At 47.2% G+C, this 23,424-nt stretch overlaps 1 protein-coding gene across 2 annotated transcripts in view; it reads right to left on the bottom strand.

Moving 5' to 3' along the window:
* LOC104305256 (transitional endoplasmic reticulum ATPase) overlaps positions 1-14,381 on the bottom strand; it is a 63,295-nt gene extending 48,914 nt beyond the window's left edge. Inside the window, exons 1-3 of one of the 2 annotated variants that reach the window (XM_054177732.1) lie at positions 14,196-14,381; positions 5,620-5,731; positions 935-1,107 (exon numbers count right to left, since the gene is read on the bottom strand). In XM_054177732.1, the coding sequence (XP_054033707.1) occupies positions 935-1,107; positions 5,620-5,731; positions 14,196-14,212 (302 nt within the window). In that variant the 5' untranslated portion in view covers positions 14,213-14,381. The remainder of the gene's footprint in view (positions 1-934; positions 1,108-5,619; positions 5,732-14,195) is intronic. The other variant, XM_054177733.1, reaches the window with a different exon arrangement.
* Between the last annotated feature and the right edge of the window lie 9,043 nt (positions 14,382-23,424).

Here is a 23,424-nt window from a genome sequence, read left to right as displayed (position 1 = left end):
CTCTTTCCTCTCCTCTACAGAGTTCATTTTGCATTTAAACATTATTCCAGGTATCACCCCAGGAACTCCAGTGTCAGAAACCAGGCTCCAATTTTCCCAGAACATATACATGATATTCCAGTTTAAGAAGATATTCAGGAGGAAGAGCTGTCAGCCCTCACATATTTAAGCCTGAAAATTAGCATTTTTATGTTTAACAAACACATTTTCTCCCCTCACTCTCATCATAGAATGGAACCTGCCTCCTGTAAGCCAAGATGTATACTTCAATGCATTCCTGACAGCTTCTGCAAATACCGCACAAAATTTCTGTAACACTATTAAAGCATTCCTATTTAAAAAAATATTTTATAACAAAAATTGTAATATAAACAACCTCCAAGGATTTTTAATCTTGCTATTTGACTGCTTCATGTTTTTGGCATTCATTTCTAGGAAACTTTAATGTCTCTTTGTCATAGGGCATCACAGTGCTTGAGCTAACCACACTAAGAGATCGGTTACAAAGTTGCTTACTGCTTTTCAAAGTTAACTTTGTAAACATTCAAAATTTAGACTGGAAAAAAACTTGTGAATTCATTTGACAATGTAAAATCGGAAAGACAACTGAGACAATGGTGGAGCAATTGAACGACTTAATTTAATGACAGTATCTGGGCTTGTGAAGGTCTTGAAGAAACTTGAAGAGTCCTTAGCATAATTTTTTATTAATAATCTGAATATACAGAGTCAGAAACACATGTGAAAAGTAAACTGAGATCCCTGATGTAAGACACACACTTGAAAACATTTCTGTAATCTCATATGGAAGACATGAGAATACTTCCTGTAGGCCCTGTCACTGCTACAGACTGAATCAAGTCCAGACAACTCGAGCCAGCGCAAAAATTTAGGCAATCCAGAGATATACAATCATTTGCAAACTAGTCCTCACCTGATCACATCACCAAGGCGCACTCTCAGATTGTTGCGAACAACCCTATTCATGCGAATCTTCTCATCTGCACAGGTATCATCTGACAGAACAATGCAGACTGCTTCCCTCCTCTTCTTTCCTTTTAGCAGAACAGTGTCTCCTCTGAACAACTGCAATTCATCCATTTTTGCCTATAAACAGTAACAGCATAAGAACAAGCTCTTGAAAAAGGCAAGAATTCAAGCATTTGAAGGACAGTTACTTGACTTTCGAGACTTACATCTTGGAAGTGACACAACAGATCTACAGAGACTCCCACAATAATGTTCACGAGCTACATCCAGAAGCCAGAGTGAAGGCACAAGCTCAAGTAAACCTTAGAATCAGGTTGAAAAAGAACCTCAGGATCACCAAAGAGGTAGTAACCCCACAACATCGCTCCCTCAGAACAACAGGGCTTCCAACACTAGTGAAAAACACACAGCCTTTATCTGTCTAGGCATGTTCCCAAACAAAGGAAATATTCCAAAACAAATTAATGCTGTTAGCAAGCTCCTTGACCAGTAGAGGAGTTTGTATCTTAACTAAAGCAGGCTTAAAGCAAAGCTGCAGTTATGTTATATTTCCCGGCCAACACACCAAAAAGGACTGTGGTGGTTTAGCCCTGGCTGGGGTCCAAATGCCCACCAAAGCTGCTCTATTACTCCCCTTCTTAGATGGACAGGGGAGAGGGGAAAATATAGCAAAAGGACGGTTACAAGGTAGAAGAATTTTAATAATGCTAAGCAGAAGCAAAAGCAACAAGAGATGTTATTCTCTACTTCCCATCAGCAGATGGTGGTCGGTCACTCCTGGGAAGCAGGGTAGCGGTTTCTCTGGAGGACAGATGCCATGGACAAATATCCCCCACTTCCTTCTTTGTCTTAGTTCTTGTATCTGAGCTGACATCATATGGCATGGAATACCCCTTTGACCAGTTTGGGTCAGCTGGCCCAGCTGTGTCCTCTCCCAAGATCTCGCCCACCCTTTAACATACTCTTGGGGTGGGGAAATGTTGGAAAAGCACAGCCTGGGTGCTCGTTCGGCAGTAGCCAAAACACTGGTGTGTTACCACTCAGATGCAGCACTAGAAAGATGCTCTGAGGAGAATTAACTACATCTCAGCCAAACCCAATACATATGTATACTGACTGCTGTAGAGGCTGCGCTTGAGCCACAGCAGCATTCATAGCATGGGCAGTTTGTCTGCTGTCCTGTGGGTTAGCTACATATATTTTAAGGATGATGTTTGGTTGGCCACAGATAAAGGGAGTTAACCATGCAGGGTCAATAAGAGTTGACTTCAGAGACCTTAAATGAGTTCTCTCAAACGTCGCTTTTATGCAGGCTGCTTTTTGCACAGGCATGTTGAGATCTGAGAAACTGGTAGTTTTAATAACAAGAGGATCTTCTCACAGAATCACAGAAACATTCAGGTTCGAAAAGACCCTCAGGATCACCAAGTCCAACTGATAACCCTACTCTACAAAGTTCACCCCTAAACCATATCCCCAAGCACCACATCTAAATGACCTTTAAATACATCCAGGGTTGGTGACTCAACCACCTGCCTGGGCAGCTCATTCTAATGCCTGACCACTTGTACCGTGAAAAACTTTTTCCTAATTTCCAGTCTAAACCTACCCAGTCGCAGCTTGAGGCTGTTGCCTCTTGTTCTATCACTAATTACCTGTGAGAAGAGACCAGCACCAGCTTTTCCACACTGTCCTTTCAGGTAGTTGTAGAGAGTGATGAGGTCTCCCCTCAGCCTCCTCTTTTTCAAACTAAACAGCCCCAGGTCCTTCAGTCATTCTTCATAAGATTTATTCTCCAAGCCTTTCACCAGCTTTGTTGCCCTCCTCTGCACTCGCTCCAGCACCTCCACATCTCTCCTGTATTGAGGTGCCCAAAACTGCACACAATATGCGAGGTGTGGCCTCACCAGAGCTGAGTACAAGGAGACAATCACCTCCCTACTCCTGCTGGACACAGCATTTCTAATACAAGACAAGATGCTATTGGCTTTCTTGGCTGCCTGGACACACTGCTTGCTCATATTCAGTTACTTGTCAATTAGAACCCCCAGGTCCCTTTCTTCCAGGCATCTTTCCACCCACACTTCCCCAAGCCTGTAGCATTGCTTGGGGTTGTTGTGACAAGTACAGGACCTGGCGTTTAACCTTGTTGAAGCTCATCCCATTAACATTGGCCCATTGATCCAATCTATCCAAGTCCCCCTGTAGAGCTTCCCTACCCTCATGAAGATCAACACTCCCACCTAACTTGGTGTCATCTGTGGGCTTATTGATGACACACTCTGTCTTCCTCAAGGTCATCAATAAAGATGTTAAACAAACGTGGTCCCAACATTGAGACCTGAGGAACACCACTTGTGACCGGCCACCAGCTGGATTTAACTCCATTGGCCACCACTCTTTGGGCCTCTTCAGCCAGCCAGCAATTTATCCAGCAGAGTATGTGCTCATCCAAGCCATGAGCAGCCAGTTTGTCCACAAGAATCCTGTGGGAAACAATGTCAAAGGCTTTTCAAAAGTCTAGGTAGACAATATCCACAGCCTTTCCCTCATCCAACAGTCGGGTCATCTTGTCATAGAAAGTGAACAGGTTGGTCAGGCAGGACCTGCCCTTCATAAACCCATGCTGACTGGGCCTGATCCCCTGGTTGTTCTCTATATGTCGTGTAACGGTGCTCGAGATGATCTGTTCCGTAACCTTCCCTGGTACCAAAGTCAGACTGACAGGTCTTCTTCCTTTCTTGTAGATAGGTGTTGCATTTGCTACTCTCCGGTCCATTGGGACCTCACCAGTTAGCCAGGACTTCAGGTAAATAATGGAAAGTGGCTTGGTGAGCACATCTGCCAACTCCTTCAGCACCCTCGGGTGTAGCCCATCCAGCCCCATAGACTTGTGTGCGTCTAAGTGGCATAGCGGATCACTGACCACTTCTTCATTTAATGTGATGACCTAATTCTGATTCCCCTTCCTGACTCCTGGTTCATGAGGCTGGGTGTCCAGGGAACTGCTGGTTACAGCGCTAAAGACCGAGGCAAAGTAGGCATTGAGCACCTCAGCCTTCTCCTCATCCTTAGTCACTATGTTTCCCTCTGCATCTATTAAAGGATGGAGATTTTCCCCAGTCCTCCTTTTGTTGTTAATGAATTTATAGAAACATTTTTTATTATCCTTAACGGCTGTAGCTAGGTTGAGCTCTAGCTGTGCTTTGGTTCTCCTAATTTTCTCCCTGCATAGCTTCACTACATCTTTATAGTCCTCATGAGAGACCTGTCCCCTCTTCCAAAGGCCATAGACTCTCCTTTTGTTCTTGAGGTCCAACCAAAGGTCCCTATTCAGCCAGGCTGGACGCCTTCCCCGCCAACTCGTTTTTCAGCACAGGGGCAGCCTGCTCGTGTGCCTTTAAGACTTCCCTCTTGAAGTATGTCCAGCCTTCCTGGACTCCTATATCATTCAGGGTGGCCTCTCAAGGGACTTTGTCAGTCAGTCTCCTGAACAGGCCAAAGTTTGCTCTCTGGAAGTTCAAGGTGGCAGTTTTGCTACCCCCTCTCCTTGTTTCCCCAAGGATAGAGAACTCAATCATCTCATGATCACTGAGCCCTAAACACTCTCCAACCTTTACTTCTCCCACAAGTTCTTCCCTGTTCACAAGAAGCAGGTCCAGAAGGGCACCTTCCCTGGTTGGCTCCCTCACCAGTTGTGTCAGGAAATTATCCTCCACACACTCCAGGAACCTCCAGGACTGTTCTCTCTCTGCTGTATTGTATTCCCAGCAGACATCCAGAAAGTTGAAGTCTCCCACAAGAACAAGAGGTAGCAATTGTGCAACCTCTCTCAACTGCTTATAAAAAAATTCATCTACCTCTTCATCCCGGTTGGGTGGTTTATTACAGATTCCCACCATGATATCACTCTTGCTGGCCTTACTTCTGATTCTTACCCATAAGGACTCAACCCTATCATCACCTTCATTAATTTGCATGGTTTCATATGTTTCCCTAATACAGAGGGCCACTCCACCACCTCTTTTTCCTATCCTATTCCTTCTGAAAAGTTGGTACCCATCAATTGCAGCACTCCAGTTGTGGGAGTCATCCCACCAGGTTTCCATGATGGCTGCTATATCATAGTTTCTCTGTAGCACAATGACCTCCAGCTCCTCCTGTTTATAGCCCATGCTGCATGCATTGGTGTATAAACATTTCAGGGAGGGAGCTGAGTACATAGTTTTCCAACTTGAGGGTGGGTAGACCTTCTCATTATCTAAGATGGCAACACATTGTTGGGCTATTACATCCAGGGTTCTTGGTGGCAAGGCCAGCTACATCCCCATCTCCTTTTAAAACTAATTTAAAGCCTTGTCAATGAACCCAGCCAACTCATGTGCAAGGATTCTTTTCCCCTTACGGGACAGATGAACTCCCACTGTCACCAGTAGAAATTGAGAACCAAAATATATTTTATCATGGATGACTGTTAGAAAACAAAATAATCCATGCCCCCCACTTGTAACTGCTGCAGCTTCTGACACAAATACTTCAATTCATGTTGCAAAGCTACATTTCAGTTTAATACACAGTAATAGCTTGCATATTACCAGATTAAATGCCTTGCTTTTATAGATGACACACCTGGGACAATGACACAACACTGTTATCTTCATTGATGGCTTCATCAACAATTAACCGATTGGGTCTGTTCTTCTGCTTCAGAATAGCAGTTGACAAGTCATCCACTTTGGAACTGGCAAAGGAAACAGAAATTAATGACTCCGTGTGATATTGCTTCCTCCTTTCCAGCCACCCCTCTATTTTGTTCTCCATTTTCTACAGGTTTCTTTGTTGCCTTGTCTTTTAGAAACTACATTTGTTTGTAAGACAAAGGAGAATATTATTCCTAGGCACCAGTTTCAGTTCAAAGCAGAATGTTTTCTGTCATAGAATAGAACAGAATAGAATAGAACAGAACAGAACAGGTTGGAAGAGACCTTCAAGATCATCGCGTCCAACCCATCAACCAATCCAACCCACCTAAACAACTAAACCATGGCACCAAGCACCCCATCAAGTCTCCTCCTGAACACCTCCAATGATGGTGACTCCACCACCTCCCCGGGCAGCCCATTCCAATGGGCAATCACTCTCTCTGTATAGAACTTCTTCCTAATAGCCAAGCTAAACCTCCCCTGGCACAGCCTGAGACTGTGTCCTCTTGTTCTGGTACTGGCTGCCTGGGAGAAGAGACCAGCCCCCACCTGGCTACAACCTCCCTTCAGGTAGCTGTGGAGAGCAATAAGGTCACCCCTGAGTCTCCTCCTCTTCAGGCTAAGCAACCCCAGCTCCCTCAGCCTCTCCTCGTAGGGCTTGTGTTCCAAACCCCTCACCAACTTCATTGCCCTTCTCTGGACTCGTTCCAGCAAGTCAACATCCTTCCTAAACTGAGAAGCCCAGAACTGGACACAATACTCAAGGTGCGGCCTAACCAGTGCAGTGTACAGGGGCAGAATGACCTCCCTGCTCCTGCTGGCCACACTGTTCCTGATATAGGCCAGGATGCCATTGGCCCTCTTGGCTGCCTGGGCACACTGCAGGCTCATGTTCAGCCTATCATCGACCAGCACCCCCAGGTCCCTCTCTACCTGGCCGCTCTCCAGCCACTCTGACCCCAGCTTGTAGCTCTGCATGGGGTTGTTGTGGCCAATGTGCAGAACCCGGCACTTGGATGTGTTAAATCTCATGCCGTTGGACTCTGCCCATCTGCCCAGCCTGTCGAGGTCCCTCTGCAGAGCCTCTCTACCCTCCAGCAGATCAACTCCTGCCCCCAGCTTGGTGTCGTCAGCAAATTTACCAATGATGGACTCAATGCCCTCATCCAGATCATCAATAAAGATGTTAAAGAGCACAGAGCCCAGCACTGATCCCTGGACCTACTACTTTACTAGCCTCAAATGAAAATAGCTATGAAGCTATCTATGAAAAGAAGTGATCAGTGAAATGTTACTGATTGCAAGATGTTTTACTTAAAAGAATTAGTCAGACTCATCTGAAATCACATCCAACCCCTGCGACTGAAACAAAAGTTCACGTCTATTCAGTGTCAAATCCCAAATAAACAGGAGAATTAAAGAACAATGCCACAGCTTCCCTGACAGGAAGAGTTGCAAGAGTTTAGCCTGTCAAGGCCTATTAGTTAAACTCAGCAAACCAGTAGAAATAATGAGCTAGTGCTTTGAGCTATGTCTTTTTAGGACATAAGTACCTTTCCATAATACAGGAGTCACTGCAGCTTTAGCCCACTATGCCACAAGAAATATAACAAATAATGAATCTGCCTTGACAAAATGGGGCACATGAAGCAGCAAGGAAAAGGAAGAAAAGCAGATTAAGTGATTTGCTTCAAAATCTAATAGAGAAAATAATTCACTTTATGAAAGAAATATGAGCTTGGACCAATTGATTACTGAGGAGTTATTGGAAGCTGTACATTAGCCAGCCACAACAGCAGAAGACTGTTGTAACTTCCCTTGGGTGGGCATCTGACTCCTCTCTCAAAGTAGTGTGCCAATGATGCAAACAGCCTTCTGGGCTGCAAGCCATCCCTGGAGATATTCAAAGTGAGGATCAACAGGGCTCTGAGCAACCTGATCTAGTTGAGGATGACCCTGCTTACTGCAGAGGGGGTTGGACTCGATAACCTTCAGAGGTCCCTTCCAACCCAGATCAGTCTACAATTCTATGAATATAAATCATACCCCCCTGCACATGAAATGTGGGCTTTTGATAAGGCCTTTTGATAAGAAATTACATCCAGACTTTGGCTACATAAGCTGTCACTGAAATTGAGTAGATGTCCCTCAGGATGCAGAGACTGCTGTGCAGACTAAAAAATGGCTTGGGACACGAGATAAAAATAAATGGAAGAGAACTGGGCAACTGGAAACTTTTGGACCAAAACTTTCAATAAACAAAAAAAACCTGTATAAATCTGGGAAAACAGTTCAGATACCTTTCAACACACAGCAATGCTGAACAGCACAGCAGGCGGTCTGATGAGGAAAAAGCTGAGGTTCTAAATACCTTCTTTGCCTCCATCTTCAACAGTAAGGCAGGAGGAATTCAGGACAAGTGGCCTCCTGAGCTGGGTGATGGGGTCAGGGAGCAGTGTATTGCCCCAGAAATCCACGAGGAATTAGTTTGGGACTTGATGAGCCACTTGGATACTCACAAGTCCATGGGACCAGATGGGATCCATCCTAGGGTGCTGAGAGAGCTGCCAGATGAGCTGGCCAAGCCTCTCTCCATCATTTTCCACCAGTCCTGGCTCACCGGAGAGGTCCCAGATGACTGGAAACTGGCCAGTGTGGTGCCCATCCACAAGAAGAGTCGGATGGAGGAACCTGGAAACTACAGGCCTGTCAGCCTGACCTCAGTGCCAGGGAAAATGATGGAGCAGATCATCTTGAGGGCAATCATTGCGCACCTGAAGGATGGCCAAGGGAGCAGGTCCAGCCAACATGGACTTAGGAAGGGCAGGTCCTGCCTCTCCAACCTGATCTCCTCCTATCATGAGGTGACCCGCCTGGTGGATGTGGGGAGGCCTGTGGATGTAGTCTACCTGGACATCAGCAAGGCCTTTGACACTGTCCCCCACAGCAAACTCCTGGCCAAGCTCTCACCCATGGCTTGGAAAGGAGCACTCTGTGCTGGGTTAGAAACGGGCTGGCGGGCCCTGCCCAGAGAATGGTGGTGAATGGTGCCACATCCAGCTGGAAGCCAGTCACTAGTGGTGTGCGCCAGGGGTCAGTGCTGGGCCCCATTCTGTTCAGTATCTTTATTCATGATCTGTATGAGGGCATTGAGTACATCATCAGTAAGTTTGCAGATGACACCAAGCTGGGGGCAGGTGTTGATCTGCTGGAGGGTAGAAGGGGCTTTGCAGAGGGACCTTGACAGGCTAGACAGATGGGCAGAGTCCAATGGCATGAGATTTAACACATCTAAGTGCCAGGTTCTACACATTGGCCACAACAACCCCATGCAGTGCTACAGCCTGGGGTCAGAGTGGCTGGAGAGCAGCCAGGCAGAAAGGGACCTGGGGGTACTGGTCGATAGTAGGCTGAACATGAGCCAGCAGTGTGCCCAGGTGGCCAAGAAGGCCAATGGCATCCTGGCCTGCATTAGGAATAGTGTGGCCAGCAGGAGCAGGGAGGTCATTCTGCCCCTGTACTCAGCACTGGTTAGGCCACACCTTGAGGACTGTGTCCAGTTCTGGGCTTCTCAGTTTAGGAAGGATGTTGACTTGCTGGAACATGTCCAAAGAAGGGTAACAAAGCTGTTTAGGGGTTTGGAGCACAAGCTCTATGAGGAGAGGCTGAGGGAGCTGGGGTTGCTTAGCCTGGAGAAGAGGAGGCTGAGGGGAGACCTTATTGCTCTCTACAACTACCTGAAGGGAGGTTGTAGCCAGGTGGGGGCTGGTCTCTTCTCCCAGGCAACCAGCACCAGAACAAGAGGACACAGTCTCAGGCTGTGCCAGGGGAAGTTTAGGCTAGAGGTCAGGAGAAAGTTCTTCACAGATAGAGTGATTGCCCATTGGAATGGGCTGCCCGAGGAGGTGGCGGAGTCGCCATCCCTAGAGGTGTTCAACAGGGGATTGGACATGGCACTTGGTGCCATGGTCTAGTAGTCATGAGGTGTTGATGACAGGTTGGACTTGATGTTCTTTGAGGTCTTTTCCAACTTTGTTGATTCTATGATTCTAAGTCTACATAGTTCTGCAGAATGTGAGCAAAAAAGTTTTAATACTATAGAACTGAATCTGCATTTTCCCAAGAAACTGGATCAATGTTGTCAGTACATTACTACACATAATGTAATTGAATCATAAAATTGTTTTGTCTGGAAAAGGCATCTAAGATTAAGTCCAGCAGTCAACCCAACACTATCATGCCCACTAAACCATGTCTTGAACTACCACATCTACTCATTTTTTTAACACCTCCAGGGACGGTGACTCTACCACCTTCATGGGCAGCCAACTCTTTCAGTAAAGAAATTTTTATTAATATCCAATTTAAACTTCCCCTGGTGCAACTTGAGGCCACTTCCTCTCATTCTATCACTTGATACTTGGGAGAAGAGACCAACACCCACCTCACTACAACCTCCATTCAGGTAGTTGTAGAGAGCAATAATGTCTCCCTTCAGCCTCCTCTTCTCCAGACTAAACAACCCCAGCTGCTCTCATAAGACTTTTTCTCCAGGTCCTTTACCAGCTCCAGCAACTCAATGTCCTTGTAGTGAGGGGCCCAAAACTGAACACAGTATTTGAGGTGTGGCCTCACTAGTGCCAAGTACAGGGGAATGATCACCTCCCTACTCCCGATGGACACACTATTCCTGATAGAGGCCAGGATGCTGTTGGCTGCCTTGGCCACCTGGGCACACTGCTGGTTCATGTTCAGACAGCTGTCAACCAGCACTCCCAGCTCCTTTTCTGCCAGGCAGCTTTCCAGCCACTTTTCCCCAAGCCTGTAGCATTGCATGGGGTTGTTGTCAGTCAGGTGCAGGACTCAGCACTTAGTCTCTTTGAATCTGATAGAACTGGCTGTGGCCCATCAATCCAGCCTGTCCAGACCCCTTCACAGAGTCTTCCTACCTTTGAGCAGATCAACACTCCCACCCAATTTGGTGTCATCTGCAAACTTCCCAAGGGAGCACTCAATCTCCTCATCCAGGCCATTGATAATGACATTAAACAAGACTGGCCCCAAAATTGAACCCTGAGGAACACCACTTGTGACCAGCCACCAACTCGATTTGTTTCTGTTCACCACAACTCCTTGGGCTCAGCTATCCATCCGTTTTTTTACCCAACAAAGAGTACACCTGTCTAAAGTATGAGCCACCAGTCTCTCCAGGAGAATGCTGTGGAAGACAGTGTCAAAGGCTTTACTAAAGTCCAGGTAAACAACATCCATAGCCTTCCCCTTATCCAATAGGTAGGTCACCTGGTCATAGAAGGAGATCAGGTTGATCAAGCAGGACTTGTCTTTCATGAACCCATGCTGACTGGGCCTGATCCCCTGGTTGTCCTGCACATGCCATGTGAGTACACTCAAGATGAATTGCTCCATAACCTTCCCTTGCACCAAGGTCAGACTGATAAGTCTGTAGTTCCCTGGATCTTCCTTCTGTCCCTTCCTGTAGACAGCTGTCACACTGGCAAGCCTCCAGTCATCTGGGACCTTCCCTGTTAACCAGGACTCCTGATAAATGATGAAGAGTGTCTTGGCTAGCTACTCTGCCAGCTCCTTCACTATTCTTGGGTGGATCTCAACTGGTCCCATAGACTTGTGAGTGTCCAGGTGCTGTATCAGGTTCTTAACTGCTTCCTCCTTGATTATGGGGGTTTATTCTGTTCTCCATCCCTGTCTTCCAGCTCAGGGGGCTGAATACCCTAAGGATATTTGGTCTGCCTATTAAAGACTGAGAGAAAAGTAGCATTAAGTACCTCAGCTTTTTCCTCATACTCAGTGGCAATGTTCCCCCCTGCACCAAATAAAGGATGAAGACTTTTCCTTGACTCTTTTTTTGGTTTTTAGTCATTTGTAAAACCATTTTTTGTCATCTCTTATGACAGTGGCCAGATTTGAGTTCTATCTGGACTTTTGCCTTTCTAATTTTCTCTATGCATGACCTAACAAGATCCCTGTACTTGTCTTGAGTTGCCTGCTCCTTCTTCCAAAATTGGTAAACACTGCTTTTTTTCCCCCCTGAGTCTCAACAAAAGCTCCCTCTTCAGCCAGGCCAGTCATCTTCCCCACCAGTTTATCTTATGACACATTGGTACAAGCTGCTCCTGCACCTTTTAAGGTTGGAGGCATTAAAAATGGAATAAAAATCTCCAAGAAACAGCATACAGACATCTAAGTGTATGGGGTCAGCTTCAGTTATGTGATGCGACAGTTCTGCAGACAAACAAAGGTGTTAAGAAGTTACATGACAGCTACATAGGAGAGCGATGTCATAACTCCTTGGATAAACAAGCACTACCCATCTTCCAGTCGCAATTTAGAATATTATCACCATCTGACCCCATTGCATCTCTCCTGGGGGTTCTTCATGCTTTAAATGAGATGATGGAGCAAAATATGCCTGTGTACCTCAACCACACTCAGATGTATCAGGAAAGGAGTGCCTGAACTGAAAACACTAAGCAGGAAAGTTTAAGGCATGGGTTGAGGTTCTCTCCTGCTAACTTTCCTATGTATGCTGGTAAAATTCAGTAAAGGGTAGGACAGACAGCTAATCTAGCTAATTTTTAAAGCTCTTTGACGTATGAGAGAGCCTGCTGCAAATCCTCAATATCATCTCCCTTACTCACCCCTTTGTTAGCTTCTTCACACACTTTCCCTCCTGCTCCTTTTTTTCTACTGACTCAATGATATAAACTGAACACAAAATGTAGCTTTAGGGCTGTTTTAATTTCCAGTTCCCAGTTTCCATCCTTAGACCCCTTTTCTCTCACAGTAAAGCAGTCCAATAGCCCCATTAGACACAGGGAAGAGGGAAGGAAGGACATTTTAAAACTTACAGCACTTCACTATTTTTCTGTTAGAGTTCCCCTTGTTCAGCATCTGATAATGCCTAGAGGCTAAGCATTGTGGTGGACCATATGAAGAATAAGTGCAGAAAGTAATTACTGATTCTTCTGAAAATGCTTACCAAACTCCAAAGCTCCACATAAAGTAGGGAATTAAGTTGTTCCTGCAAGTCTGTGCTAAATATACAATGAAAGCTCACTGATGCAAAATTATTCCAGTTTCAGTAATTAAAGTGAAAACAGTTATGCCTTCTGTATGCTTGTGTGCCTTTTAATCAATACCCTCATGAACTCGCTTCCTAAATAAAACCTGTCAGTGCTTTCTCACTGCCCTGAACCTGACCATCCATGTTACAGATTGAACTACTTTCCCCAGGTAAGTATTTAAAAAAACCACCCATAAAGGATTGTATCCATTGAAGCAAATGAATGAAATATCCAATGACTGCAGCCACTTACTAAAACAGCACATGACAACCAAGCAGTGAGTTCACACCCACACTCAAGATGCCAAGTTCCCAAATACTGTTTCAGACAGGTATGCACACAAAAATGAAAATTTCTTCAAAAAACACACTCTTGCAATGCTACTCCCTGTGCTAAAGCTCAATCCAGTAAGATGGCTGCCAACAGCACTAACCCAAAAATTGCAACTAAAATTAATTGGCTTTCAGTTGCAAAGTAACTTTTGTTGATTCCTATGTAATGGGAAAAACTTTGCAAAAGTAGACATTTCTTTATAAAGACACTGATCACCTCGCTCAGATTCAAAATATGCCTTTGAGATCATTATTTCCATCACAAGCTCCATCATGGACACGAAGTTACTGGCATACCTTGCTGGAACTGACTTAGGAACAATTAGATCTAAATTGCAGGAGTTGCAAAAGAAAAGAAGATAAACCAGACACTGAAGAGATGTGCACATGGACTGGGAAATGAGAGACCAGTATTACTCAACTCATTTTTGATGAGCTTAGCTTGGAACTGAAAACAAAGTGAGGCAAGATACCGGAAACAAAAATATATTCGATTACCTCAGCTGCCACAGGGGCCACCACGGCACGACATATATTTCCCTCTTCTAGCCCCGACTCGAGGGCCACTGCGGGCCTACGGTGAGGAAACAGGGATATGCCCCCCCCCCCCCCCCCCCCCCCCGCCCAACAGCCGCCGCTTTCCCTGGCCTGCCGACGATTGGAAAACAAAGCCCAACCTGGCTAAAGCCTGTCCCAGGTGGAACGGCCTCGGGCGAAGGCATAGCCAGGCCTCCCCCCACCATGACTCAACGCTTCCCGGGAAGGATCGGCCCAGGAGGCCCGGACGGGGAGGGGGAGAGGAAGGGAAGCAGTGTGTGAGTCCCCTTGTGGGCGCGCGGATGGCTAGGCGTGCACAAGGAGCGGCCCATCCCCATCTTCTCAGAGCCCGTATGACACAGCGGAATCAGGGGCCGGATTTGGATCGATGGCCGGATTGGTCCCACCACCCGGCCTGGCCCGGCCAGCGCCGCGCGGGGGCAAGGTAAGGAGAGGTAGGCTGAGTCGGGCCCAGCACCACCGTGGTGGGGGCCTAGGCCGCGGCCTACTGGCGGGCGGCCCACACTTACTCGGATCCTGACGCCATGGTGCTGGGGGCAGGTGAAGTAGAAAGTACGATGGGAAGCGGCCAGCAACGACTCCTCAAAGCGAGCGACGGCGAATTTCAGGCACGCTCAGGGTAGTAGCGACAGGTCGGGACGCCTCACGCTGAACCTCAAAGCCGACTCATCGGAAGGAGAAACTCCGCCCCGTGCTCTCTAACCTGCCTAACAACAGCGTGCGCTGACCAATCGGAAACTCCTCCCGGCCGGCGTCACGACCAATCGAGGAGGCGGAAGCGAGGGGACGAGGGGAAAAAAAAAAAGAACGGGTGCTCTACCTCCTCCGCTCCGCCTCACTCTTTTCGCTTCCCAGTCTTCACAAGACAAGCTCAACACCCGTCAGTCAATCGTAGCGCCGCTCCTGCCGTGGCTGTTCTACAGATCAACCCATGTCGGGCAGCCAATAGTAAAAATCCACCAATGGAAAATCCAAGCGGAAAATCCCACCACGACGGTCATCTGGGCTATCCTCGTCTCACGATTGGCTAGCGTTCGAGGAAACGCTAGGGGAGGGTAGCAGCCAATCAGGAGGGACGGGAAGCAGGTGCTCGGGGCTAGCCGCAGTGCACTAAACGTGGCCGGGCTGAGCTAGTATATCCTTGTGCGTGGGTGCAGACAGCAAGACGGATTTGACCTGTCGGGGGACAGTCCTGGAATGATCTCGGAGAGGCTTTGGGGTGACGCGCTCCAGAGGTTTCATTTCCCCCCGGGTGAAAGTGTGCATGGGATTTGGCCCCAGGTTTCCCTTTCCCTCATTCTATTTTTGACAGAGCTGGACTGCCCTACTGCAGGATTCATGCTCCTAGTCACTTGTTCCATCACAGACCCTGTCCCATCAAGGATTTGAAGCTCTAGCTCCCCTTGAATCACCTAAAACAGTCTTCTTGCAGGTCTTCCACTAACATGACTGGCTGCCCTCCAACCACCATTTCCCTGTCCATTTGGGCACTCACATCCCTATATCTCCACCTGGGTAGCATTTGCTTAGGGCCAGAAACATTGCTGGAGCCAGTCATGCTCACATCAGGGGGAAGCAGATGTCTCCAATGTCTGTTCTCAACCATCCAGAACTGGCAGATGCTCCCTTGTTTTCTCCTAGATGCTTATGAGTAATTTAATTACCTAGTGCTCAGTTCCAAAGAGCCAACTAGTACTTAATCCCTTCCTCCTCTCTTCTGACCTATTTTTTTTTAATCCCACACCAAAAAATAACAGCTGTGGGGCTCTCCTCCTAGCCCAGAGGAATCTGTCTCTGATGAATTTAATCTCTCCCGGCAAGGCATTGTCCCCCAGCATCTGAGTTTCCAAGTCTCTCTCTTTGTACCACTCTCTCCAAGATATTTTTTCTGAAGGAACTGCAGAGCAAAGTACCCAAGGCCCATTCGACATTCAGAGTGTGAGAAACGAGCTCACTGCTAAATTTTGAATATAAACAGTTTTTTATAAAATAAAGGCAAACAGCACTGGGTGCTGTTATGATCATTAAAAGGCTATTAATATTCAATAGGCAGAATGATTGATAAAAATATTAATAACTTTATTAATCATAAAATTCCCATAAAAATAGTAATAAAACCTACTTACTGGTTCAAAATATTCGGTTGTGGAACAGCTATCTGATCAGCAGGAACAAGTAACAATTTAAACAATATGTACAAAAATCCAGAAACAACAAACAGCACTTTAAACTGCAAATTAAAAAATCATCGGCAACAAAGCCAGAGATTGCCCACAAGGGAGGGGGAACTCCAGAATTCCCTAGGGCAACAGACCTTCAATAGATGCTTATACAATCAGATTTCGTAATTACTCACTGATCCTGGTATCCCATGGCACACATGGGAATTTAAACAAAACCAAACTGGCATCAACCACATGAAAGCTGCAAGAGCACAGTTTCACTTTCTGTTGGTATCCACAGCTTGTTGCTGAGACACAGGATTTATTCCTGAAGGCTTTGTAGCTGAAAGCTTTGTAGAAAAGAGATTCTTCTGCTGCAGTCCTTTGCAGCGGCACTCATTCCTTCTTCCAATAAAACAAAACTGTTCCGGAGACTCAGCTCCTCCAGGGGTTCGCCTCTTGGCCCAGCAAGACGCATCTGTTCCTGGGCTTTACAATGCTATAGAGCGAGGGGTCTTTGCAGTCCTGTCTGGATAAACTGAAACAGCTCGAATTCCAAGCGAGGCTTGTGATTTCTCCCAGAACATGGACAATTGCAAGGCAAGGCTCTGTCTCTTTGGGCTGGTACTTATAGATTTCATGAGACAATAATGGCCAGTGACTGTAACCTATAGAAAGGGTTTTCTCCAAATGTGGCCAAAGGCACACACACCTGGCCCACTTGGGCTCCAGGACATGTTCAGACAAGCCTGGGCAATGTGGCCATTTTCCTGAAAAAACAGACCTCCTGGCTCCTGCCCCATTGTCTGGTTCAGAACATTTTTGAGCCTTTTTGTCCCTTCGAGACAGCGCATAGCAGATTCACTAAGAGCATGCCATAACAACACGAGTTGAGCTTATATAGATGTCAAACATACGTATTCATATATCTCCACAAATCCCTTTGCATTTCCCAATCACACTCCCACCCCTCAGTCCCAGTCCCATCTGTTGTTGGCTGACGGTAGCGTCTGGGCTGGGATGATGGTTGCACTCTTGACCTCATCACTCCAGCCAGACAGTCTCTGAGCCTCACTCCCCCCTCCATTTCTCTCCCAATACACATCCTACACAACATAGACTACAGCCAGCCAATCAGCTTAATGATCAAACCCCACGGTCCCCAGCAATGCCCAGCACCCACCTTCCCCTTGCAAAAGCCAAATATAACAATTTCTCACAATCCCTCCCCTTCTTTCTACTACATTTGGCTTGAGCCATAAAGGATTATTAATAACATAAGAAATCCTCCCAAGAGAATTCCTTTTAGCCTCCCCCCTGCCAAAGTTCCACCATTTCACTTGTTTCAAAGGTGGTGGTGGGGAAACAGTTACATAACCTAGCAAACAATTCTATAACAAGCAAAAAGAGTCTAATTTCGACTTCCTGGTAAAAGGAGTGGGATAACAACTGATGTTCCTTGCTTGAGAACATTTCCTCCCTTACTTTAATGTCCTTGCCCATTGCAGATACCATACTCTGTGAGTGAGTTGGTATACTAAGGTCTGGGTGACAACTTTCTCCCTCCGAGTGGTTTGTAATCCCAGGAATTAGTAGTCCAGTTTGACTTGCAATTCCACTCACACGGCCTATGGGTTGCTGCCCACAGCCATGGTTCTAGATCTTCTTTGTGGCAATTACAGAAGTCTATCCGGTCTTGCCTCCTTCAATCCCCACCAATACTCTGCTCAGATTTTGTCCCACTTCCCTTGTCCAGGGAGGTTTTACCAGTTTTCCTTTCTGGACTATCTCAACACCCCCCCCCCCTTCTTTCTAGTTTGTTATGTTTTCAGGCAAGGATCATGTGACCGTTTAAGAAAGGGACAGTGCTGGGACACTCTGGCTGAATGTTTTGGTATCAAAATGAAAACATGATATTCTAAACTAATTTCATTGGTAGATTGGTAGAATGCAACTTTAAGTATTAGTGCAGTGGGAATTTTTCTGAGTTCCAGCCTGTTCTGCCTTTCCAGCCTGTCTGCTTCTGAGCAAACTAGCCAGAGCTGACCTTGAGATAAGCAAAACTAATCCGTGCATGTGCTTTTTTGTTGTAACAAAGGATGAGGAGAAGGCAGAGTTACTTAACTTCTTTGCCTCAATTTTTTCTAGCAGGACAGAATGTCTTCCAGACAGCTGGCCTGCAGAGCTGGCAGAAGGAGTTAGGGAGCCGCATAGTCTTCCTCTGTTCCAGAATGGGGTAGTTGGTGATCTGCTTAGCCACTTGGATCCCCACAAGTCCATGGGACCAGATGGGATCCATCCCAGGGTGCTGAGAGAGCTGGCAGATGTGCTGGCCAAGCCGGTCTCCATCATTTTTCAGCAGTCCTGGCTCACTGGAGACATCCCAGACGACTGGAAGCTGGCCAACGTGGTGCCCATCCACAAGAAGGGCCGGTTGGATGAGCCAGGGAATTATAGACCTGTCAGCCTGACCTCAGTGCCAGGCAAGATTATGGAACAGGTCATCTTGAGTGCAGTCGCACAGAACTTGGAGGATGGCCAAGGGATCAGGTCCAGCCAGCATGGGTTTAGGAAGGGCAGGTCCTGCCTGACCAACCTGATCTCCTTCTATGATCAGGTGACCCGCCTGGTGGATGCAGGGCAGGCTGTGGATGTAGTCTACCTGGACCTCAGCAAGGCCTTTGACACCGTCCCCCACAGCAAACTCCTGGCCAAGCTGTCAGCCCATGGCTTGGATGGGAGCACACTGCGATGGGTTAGGAACTGGCTGGAGGGCCGAGCCCAGAGAGTGGTGGTGAATGGTGCCACATCCAGCTGGCAGCCAGTCACCAGTGGTGTGCCCCAAGGATCAGTGCTGGGCCCCCTGCTCTTTAACATCTTTATTGATGATCTGGATGAGGGCATAGAGTCCATCATCAGTAAATTTGCTGATGACACCAAGCTGGGGGCAGGAGTTGATCTGCTGGAGGGTAGAGAGGATCTGCAGAGGGACCTCGACAGGCTGGACAGATGGGCAGAGTCCAACGGCATGAGATTTAACACATCCAAGTGCCGGGTTCTGCACATTGGCCACAACAACCCCATGCAGAGCTACAAGCTGGGGTCAGAGTGGCTGGAGAGCAGTCAGGCTGAGAGAGACCTGGGGGTACTGGTTGACGGTAGATTGAACCGCCTGCAGTGCGCCCAGGCAGCCAGGAGGGCCAATGGCATCCTGGCCTGCATCAGGAACAGTGTGGCCAGCAGGAGCAGGGAGGTCATTCTGCCCCTCTACACTGCACTGGTTAGGCCACACCTTGAGTACTGTGTCCAGTTCTGGGCCCCTCAGTTTAGGAAGGATGTTGACTTGCTGGAGCGTGTCCAGAAAAGGGCAACAAGGTTGGTGAGGGGCTTGGAGCACAAGCCCTATGAGGAGAGATTGAGGGAGCTGGGGTTGCTTAGTCTGGAGAAGAGGAGACTCAGGGGTGACCTTATTGCTCTCTACAACTACCTGAAGGGGGGTTGTAGTGAGGCGGGGGTTGGTCTCTTCTCCCAGGCAACCAGTACCAGAACAAGAGGACACAGTCTCAGGCTGCGTCAGGGGAGGTTTAGGCTGGAGGTTAGGAGGAAGTTTTACACAGAGAGAGTGATTGCCCACTGGAATGGGCTGCCTGAGGAGGTGGTGGGGTCGCCGTCGCTGGGGGTGTTCAGGGCGAGGCTTGACAGGATGCTTGGTTGTATGGTTTAGTTGATTGGGTAGTGTTGGATGATAGGTTGGACATGATAATCTCGAAGGTCTCTTCCAACCTGGTTAATTCTATTCTATTCTATTCTAAATATTCTAATAAGAACTCTCTTCCTTAATAACTGCCTTTCTCTCTCTCTAACCCCTTTTTGGGAAAAAGGAGAGGTAGGGGGAGAGAGGGGGGTACAGGGGAGGGAGCCCTCCTCTCTGTTTGGAGGAGAGAATTTTGTTGTGTTATTCTCCTTTGCTGTATATTTCTATATATATTGTAAATACTGTATATGCTTGTAAATATAGCTTTGCTTCTCCGACTGAGTTTAACTGTGGTTTCTTTCTCTGTGGGGGAGGGAGAGCTAGGCCCTCTCTCAATCCACCACAGATCATTACCACTCCTATTTTGTTACCAGAACTCATCTCATGACCACCTTTAGGTCCTCCATTTGAGGTACCACAGTCCATTTGGTGGGTGGATTCATGGGTCCTTTAAATCTGGTTGCATGTGTCCATCCTTTCTTGGCCATCCATACTGCAGTCTCTGTGGTGAGCAAGACCTGAAATGGACCTTCCCATTGAGGTGTAAGTGTTTGTTCTTTCCACATTTTTATCATAACCTGTTGGAAAGCCTGCATGGACTCCCAAGTAGGTGTAGCAGGAATTGTTTAATGGTATCAAACAAGCAGTTTATATAGGAAAAATCAAGCAGGCTAAACAATTTCCGGACACGTTTGTACCCCTGTTGCTAATTGAGTTTCTTCTTTGATGTGTAGCTGTCCGTTGTTACCTTCTTCCCATATCAGGTTGAGCTGGTTTTCCTTGTAGGTAAATGTCCTCCTGTCTCACACTTCAAGTTGTTTCCTGCAGTCAACTCCTCTTATCATCACAGTATCACAGTATCACAAAGGTTGGAAGAGACCTCGAGGGTCATCGAGTCCAACCTGTCTCCACAGACCTCATGACTAGACCATGGCACCAAGTGCCACGTCCAATCTACTCTTGAACACCTCCAGGGATAGTGACTCCACCACCTCCCTCAGCAGCCCATTCCAATGACGAACAACTCGCTTGGTGAAGAACTTTCTCCTCACCTCGAATCTAAACCTCCCCTGGCACAGCTTGAGACTGTGTCCCCTTGTTCTGGTGCTGGCTGCCTAGGAAAAGAGACCAACCCCTTCCTGGCTACAACCACCTTTCAGGTAGTTGTAGAGGGCAATGAGGTCACCCCTGAGCCTCCTCTTCTCCAGGCTAAACAATCCCAGCTCCCTCAGCCTCTCCTCATAGGGCTTGTGCTCAAGGCCTCTCACCAGCCTTGTTGCCCTTCTCTGGACACGTTCAAGTGTCTCGATGTCCTTCTTAAACTGAGGGCCCCAGAACTGGACACAGTACTCAAGGTATGGCCTAACCAGTGCTGAGTGCAGGGGCACAATGACTTCCCTGCTCCTGCTGGCCACACTATTCTTCCATTATCAGTGGCCTGTTGTTCTTCCTTGTTCTGAACCCTTTCATAGATACTTTCTGTTCTCCCACAACTCCCCATTTTTATATTGTTTAAAACAGCAGACATTACTTATGTCCTAACCATTCTCGCATTTCTAAAAGCCATTATTACAAATACCATTAACACTACAATTACAATTCCAGTTACTACAAGGATTCCACCTATAACCCATACTCGTAGATTCAGACCCAAGAACCAATTTTTTTGATTTAACCAGCTAAGATCATTGTTCAGTGCTTGAATCAATGCGCACCTGTTGATTCATGTTGAATCAATCTGCACCTGCTGTAAAGTTACTAATTGCAGTTCCAGCTGATGCTTCAGTGTTTGGACATTATATTTCAAGGAGCTATCAAAGGCCCCTTGTAAATGTGACCTGACCAAGTTCCAGTCATGATGAGAGTCATTCAAAAACAAGGATGTTACACACATATCCTTCTTATGATATCCTAAATCGCACTGCAGCATCATATGGGTCTGCAAGGCAGATTATTGATCTCCTAGCCAAATAACACTGGCTTCAAGCGCATCTAATCTTACCATTATTTCCCTTGTCTATAGCTTCCTGCATTTAAACGCGCTTTGCCACCGCGCGCGAGGGTCCTTTCGTCGGGAAGCCGTATCGGGACTGCGCCGGGACCTGCAGACATCGGGGATCGTCCGATTCTCTCCTGTTTGGTCTGCGGGAGCTGCCAGGACCGTGAACATCCCTTGAACACGCTGCAAAGCTGGCGGGAATTGCCTCTTTGCGCGGCTGGGGCTCGTGATCGCTACGTCACCCCCGGCTGATGTAAACGCGCTTTGCCGCGTTTGTCCGTTCGTCGGGAAGCCCGTATTATTGCGGTTTTGCTAATTATTTTATTTTTTTTTTCCCCCAGTGGGTGCTGTGCTCAGGGACAATCATGGTTGTAACTCGTAGCAAAAACTCCCTAAAAAAGTCAGTGTCGACCCAGACTGAGGTAGAACACAAGCAGGTAGCTGTCCAGGTATCTGGCTGTAGAGTGTGCTGGAGCCTGGCTCTTGAGATGCAGAGTAGTAGGGGTAACTCTTGCATAAGGTGTGAGCAGATTGACTACCTACTTAATCTGGTGGCCAGACTGAAGGATGAGGTTGCTAGTCTTAAAAGTGTAAGGGAATGTAGGAAAGAGATGAACCAGAGGGGGAAAGAGATAAACTAGAGGAGGAAAGATATGAACCAGAGTAAGCAGGCTCTGCAGGCTCCCACAGCAGAGGCTGGTTATCTAAAAAGCAGAGGGGAATGGACACAGGTTCCTCTCAAAAGACACAAGGTTAAACCTCCTTGCCTTCCCTCACCTTCCCCGCTGCTCTTGAAAAACAGGTATGGGGCAATGGAGATCGAGGGTGAGGTGATTCTGATGCCAGAGGACACACCATCTGGGGTTCTCCCTGAGGCTAAAGAGCCTAAGGTTAAACAACCTAAGGTTAAACAGCCTAAGGCAAAGCAGCCTAAGGTTAAACAACCCTCCCCTGGCATCAGGACCGGCTCCCTCAAAAAAAAGAGGAGGGTAATTGTTATTGGCGATTCACTTCTGAGGGGAATGGAGGGCCCCATTTGTCGGCCAGACCCATCTCATAGGGAACTCTGTTGTCTCCCTGGAGCCCAAGTTAATGATGTTACCAGAAGGCTGCCCAGGCTGGTACAGCCCTCTGACTATTATCCTTTACTATTTATGCAGATAGGGAATGATGATGTTGTAACCAGAACTCCCAGGGGTATCAAAAATGACTTCAGGGCCCTGGGAGATCTGGTTGAGGGGGTCAGGTGCTCAAATAATTTTTTCCTCAATACCCTTAGTTGCAGGAGGGAATACCACAAGGAACAGGACAGCAGCCATAGTCAACAAGTGGCTTAGAGGCTGGTGCAGACAAAAGAATTTTGGGGTTTTTGATCTTGGAAAACTTTCTACTGCACCAGGCCACCTGGCAATAGATGGATGTGGTCGTTTGAGGCTGTGCATTTAAGAACAAACACTGCTGGAACACACTGGCTAATGTTTTCGGTACTAGAACCAAAACATTCTGATATTCTAAACGAATTTCATTGGTTGATTGGATGTTGGTCTCTTCTCCCAGGCAGCCAGTACCAGGACAAGACGACACAGTCTCAGGCTGCGCCAGGGGAGGTTCAGGTTGGATGTTAGGAAAAAGTTCTATACAGAAAGAGTGATTGCCCATTGGAATGGGCTGCCTGGGGAGGTGGTGGAGTCGCCATCACTGGAGGTTTTCAGGAGAAGACTTGATGGGGTGCTTGGTGCCGTGGGCTAGTTGTTTGGGTGGTGTTGGATTGGTTGATGGGTTGGACGCGATGATCTTGAAGGTCTCTTCCAACCTGGTTTATT

This window comes from Dryobates pubescens, chromosome W (genome assembly GCF_014839835.1).
Source record: "Dryobates pubescens isolate bDryPub1 chromosome W, bDryPub1.pri, whole genome shotgun sequence".
NCBI lineage: Eukaryota > Metazoa > Chordata > Aves > Piciformes > Picidae > Dryobates > Dryobates pubescens.
Note: the sequence above shows the minus strand (reverse complement) of the source record. Positions and strands in the feature narration are given on the sequence as shown.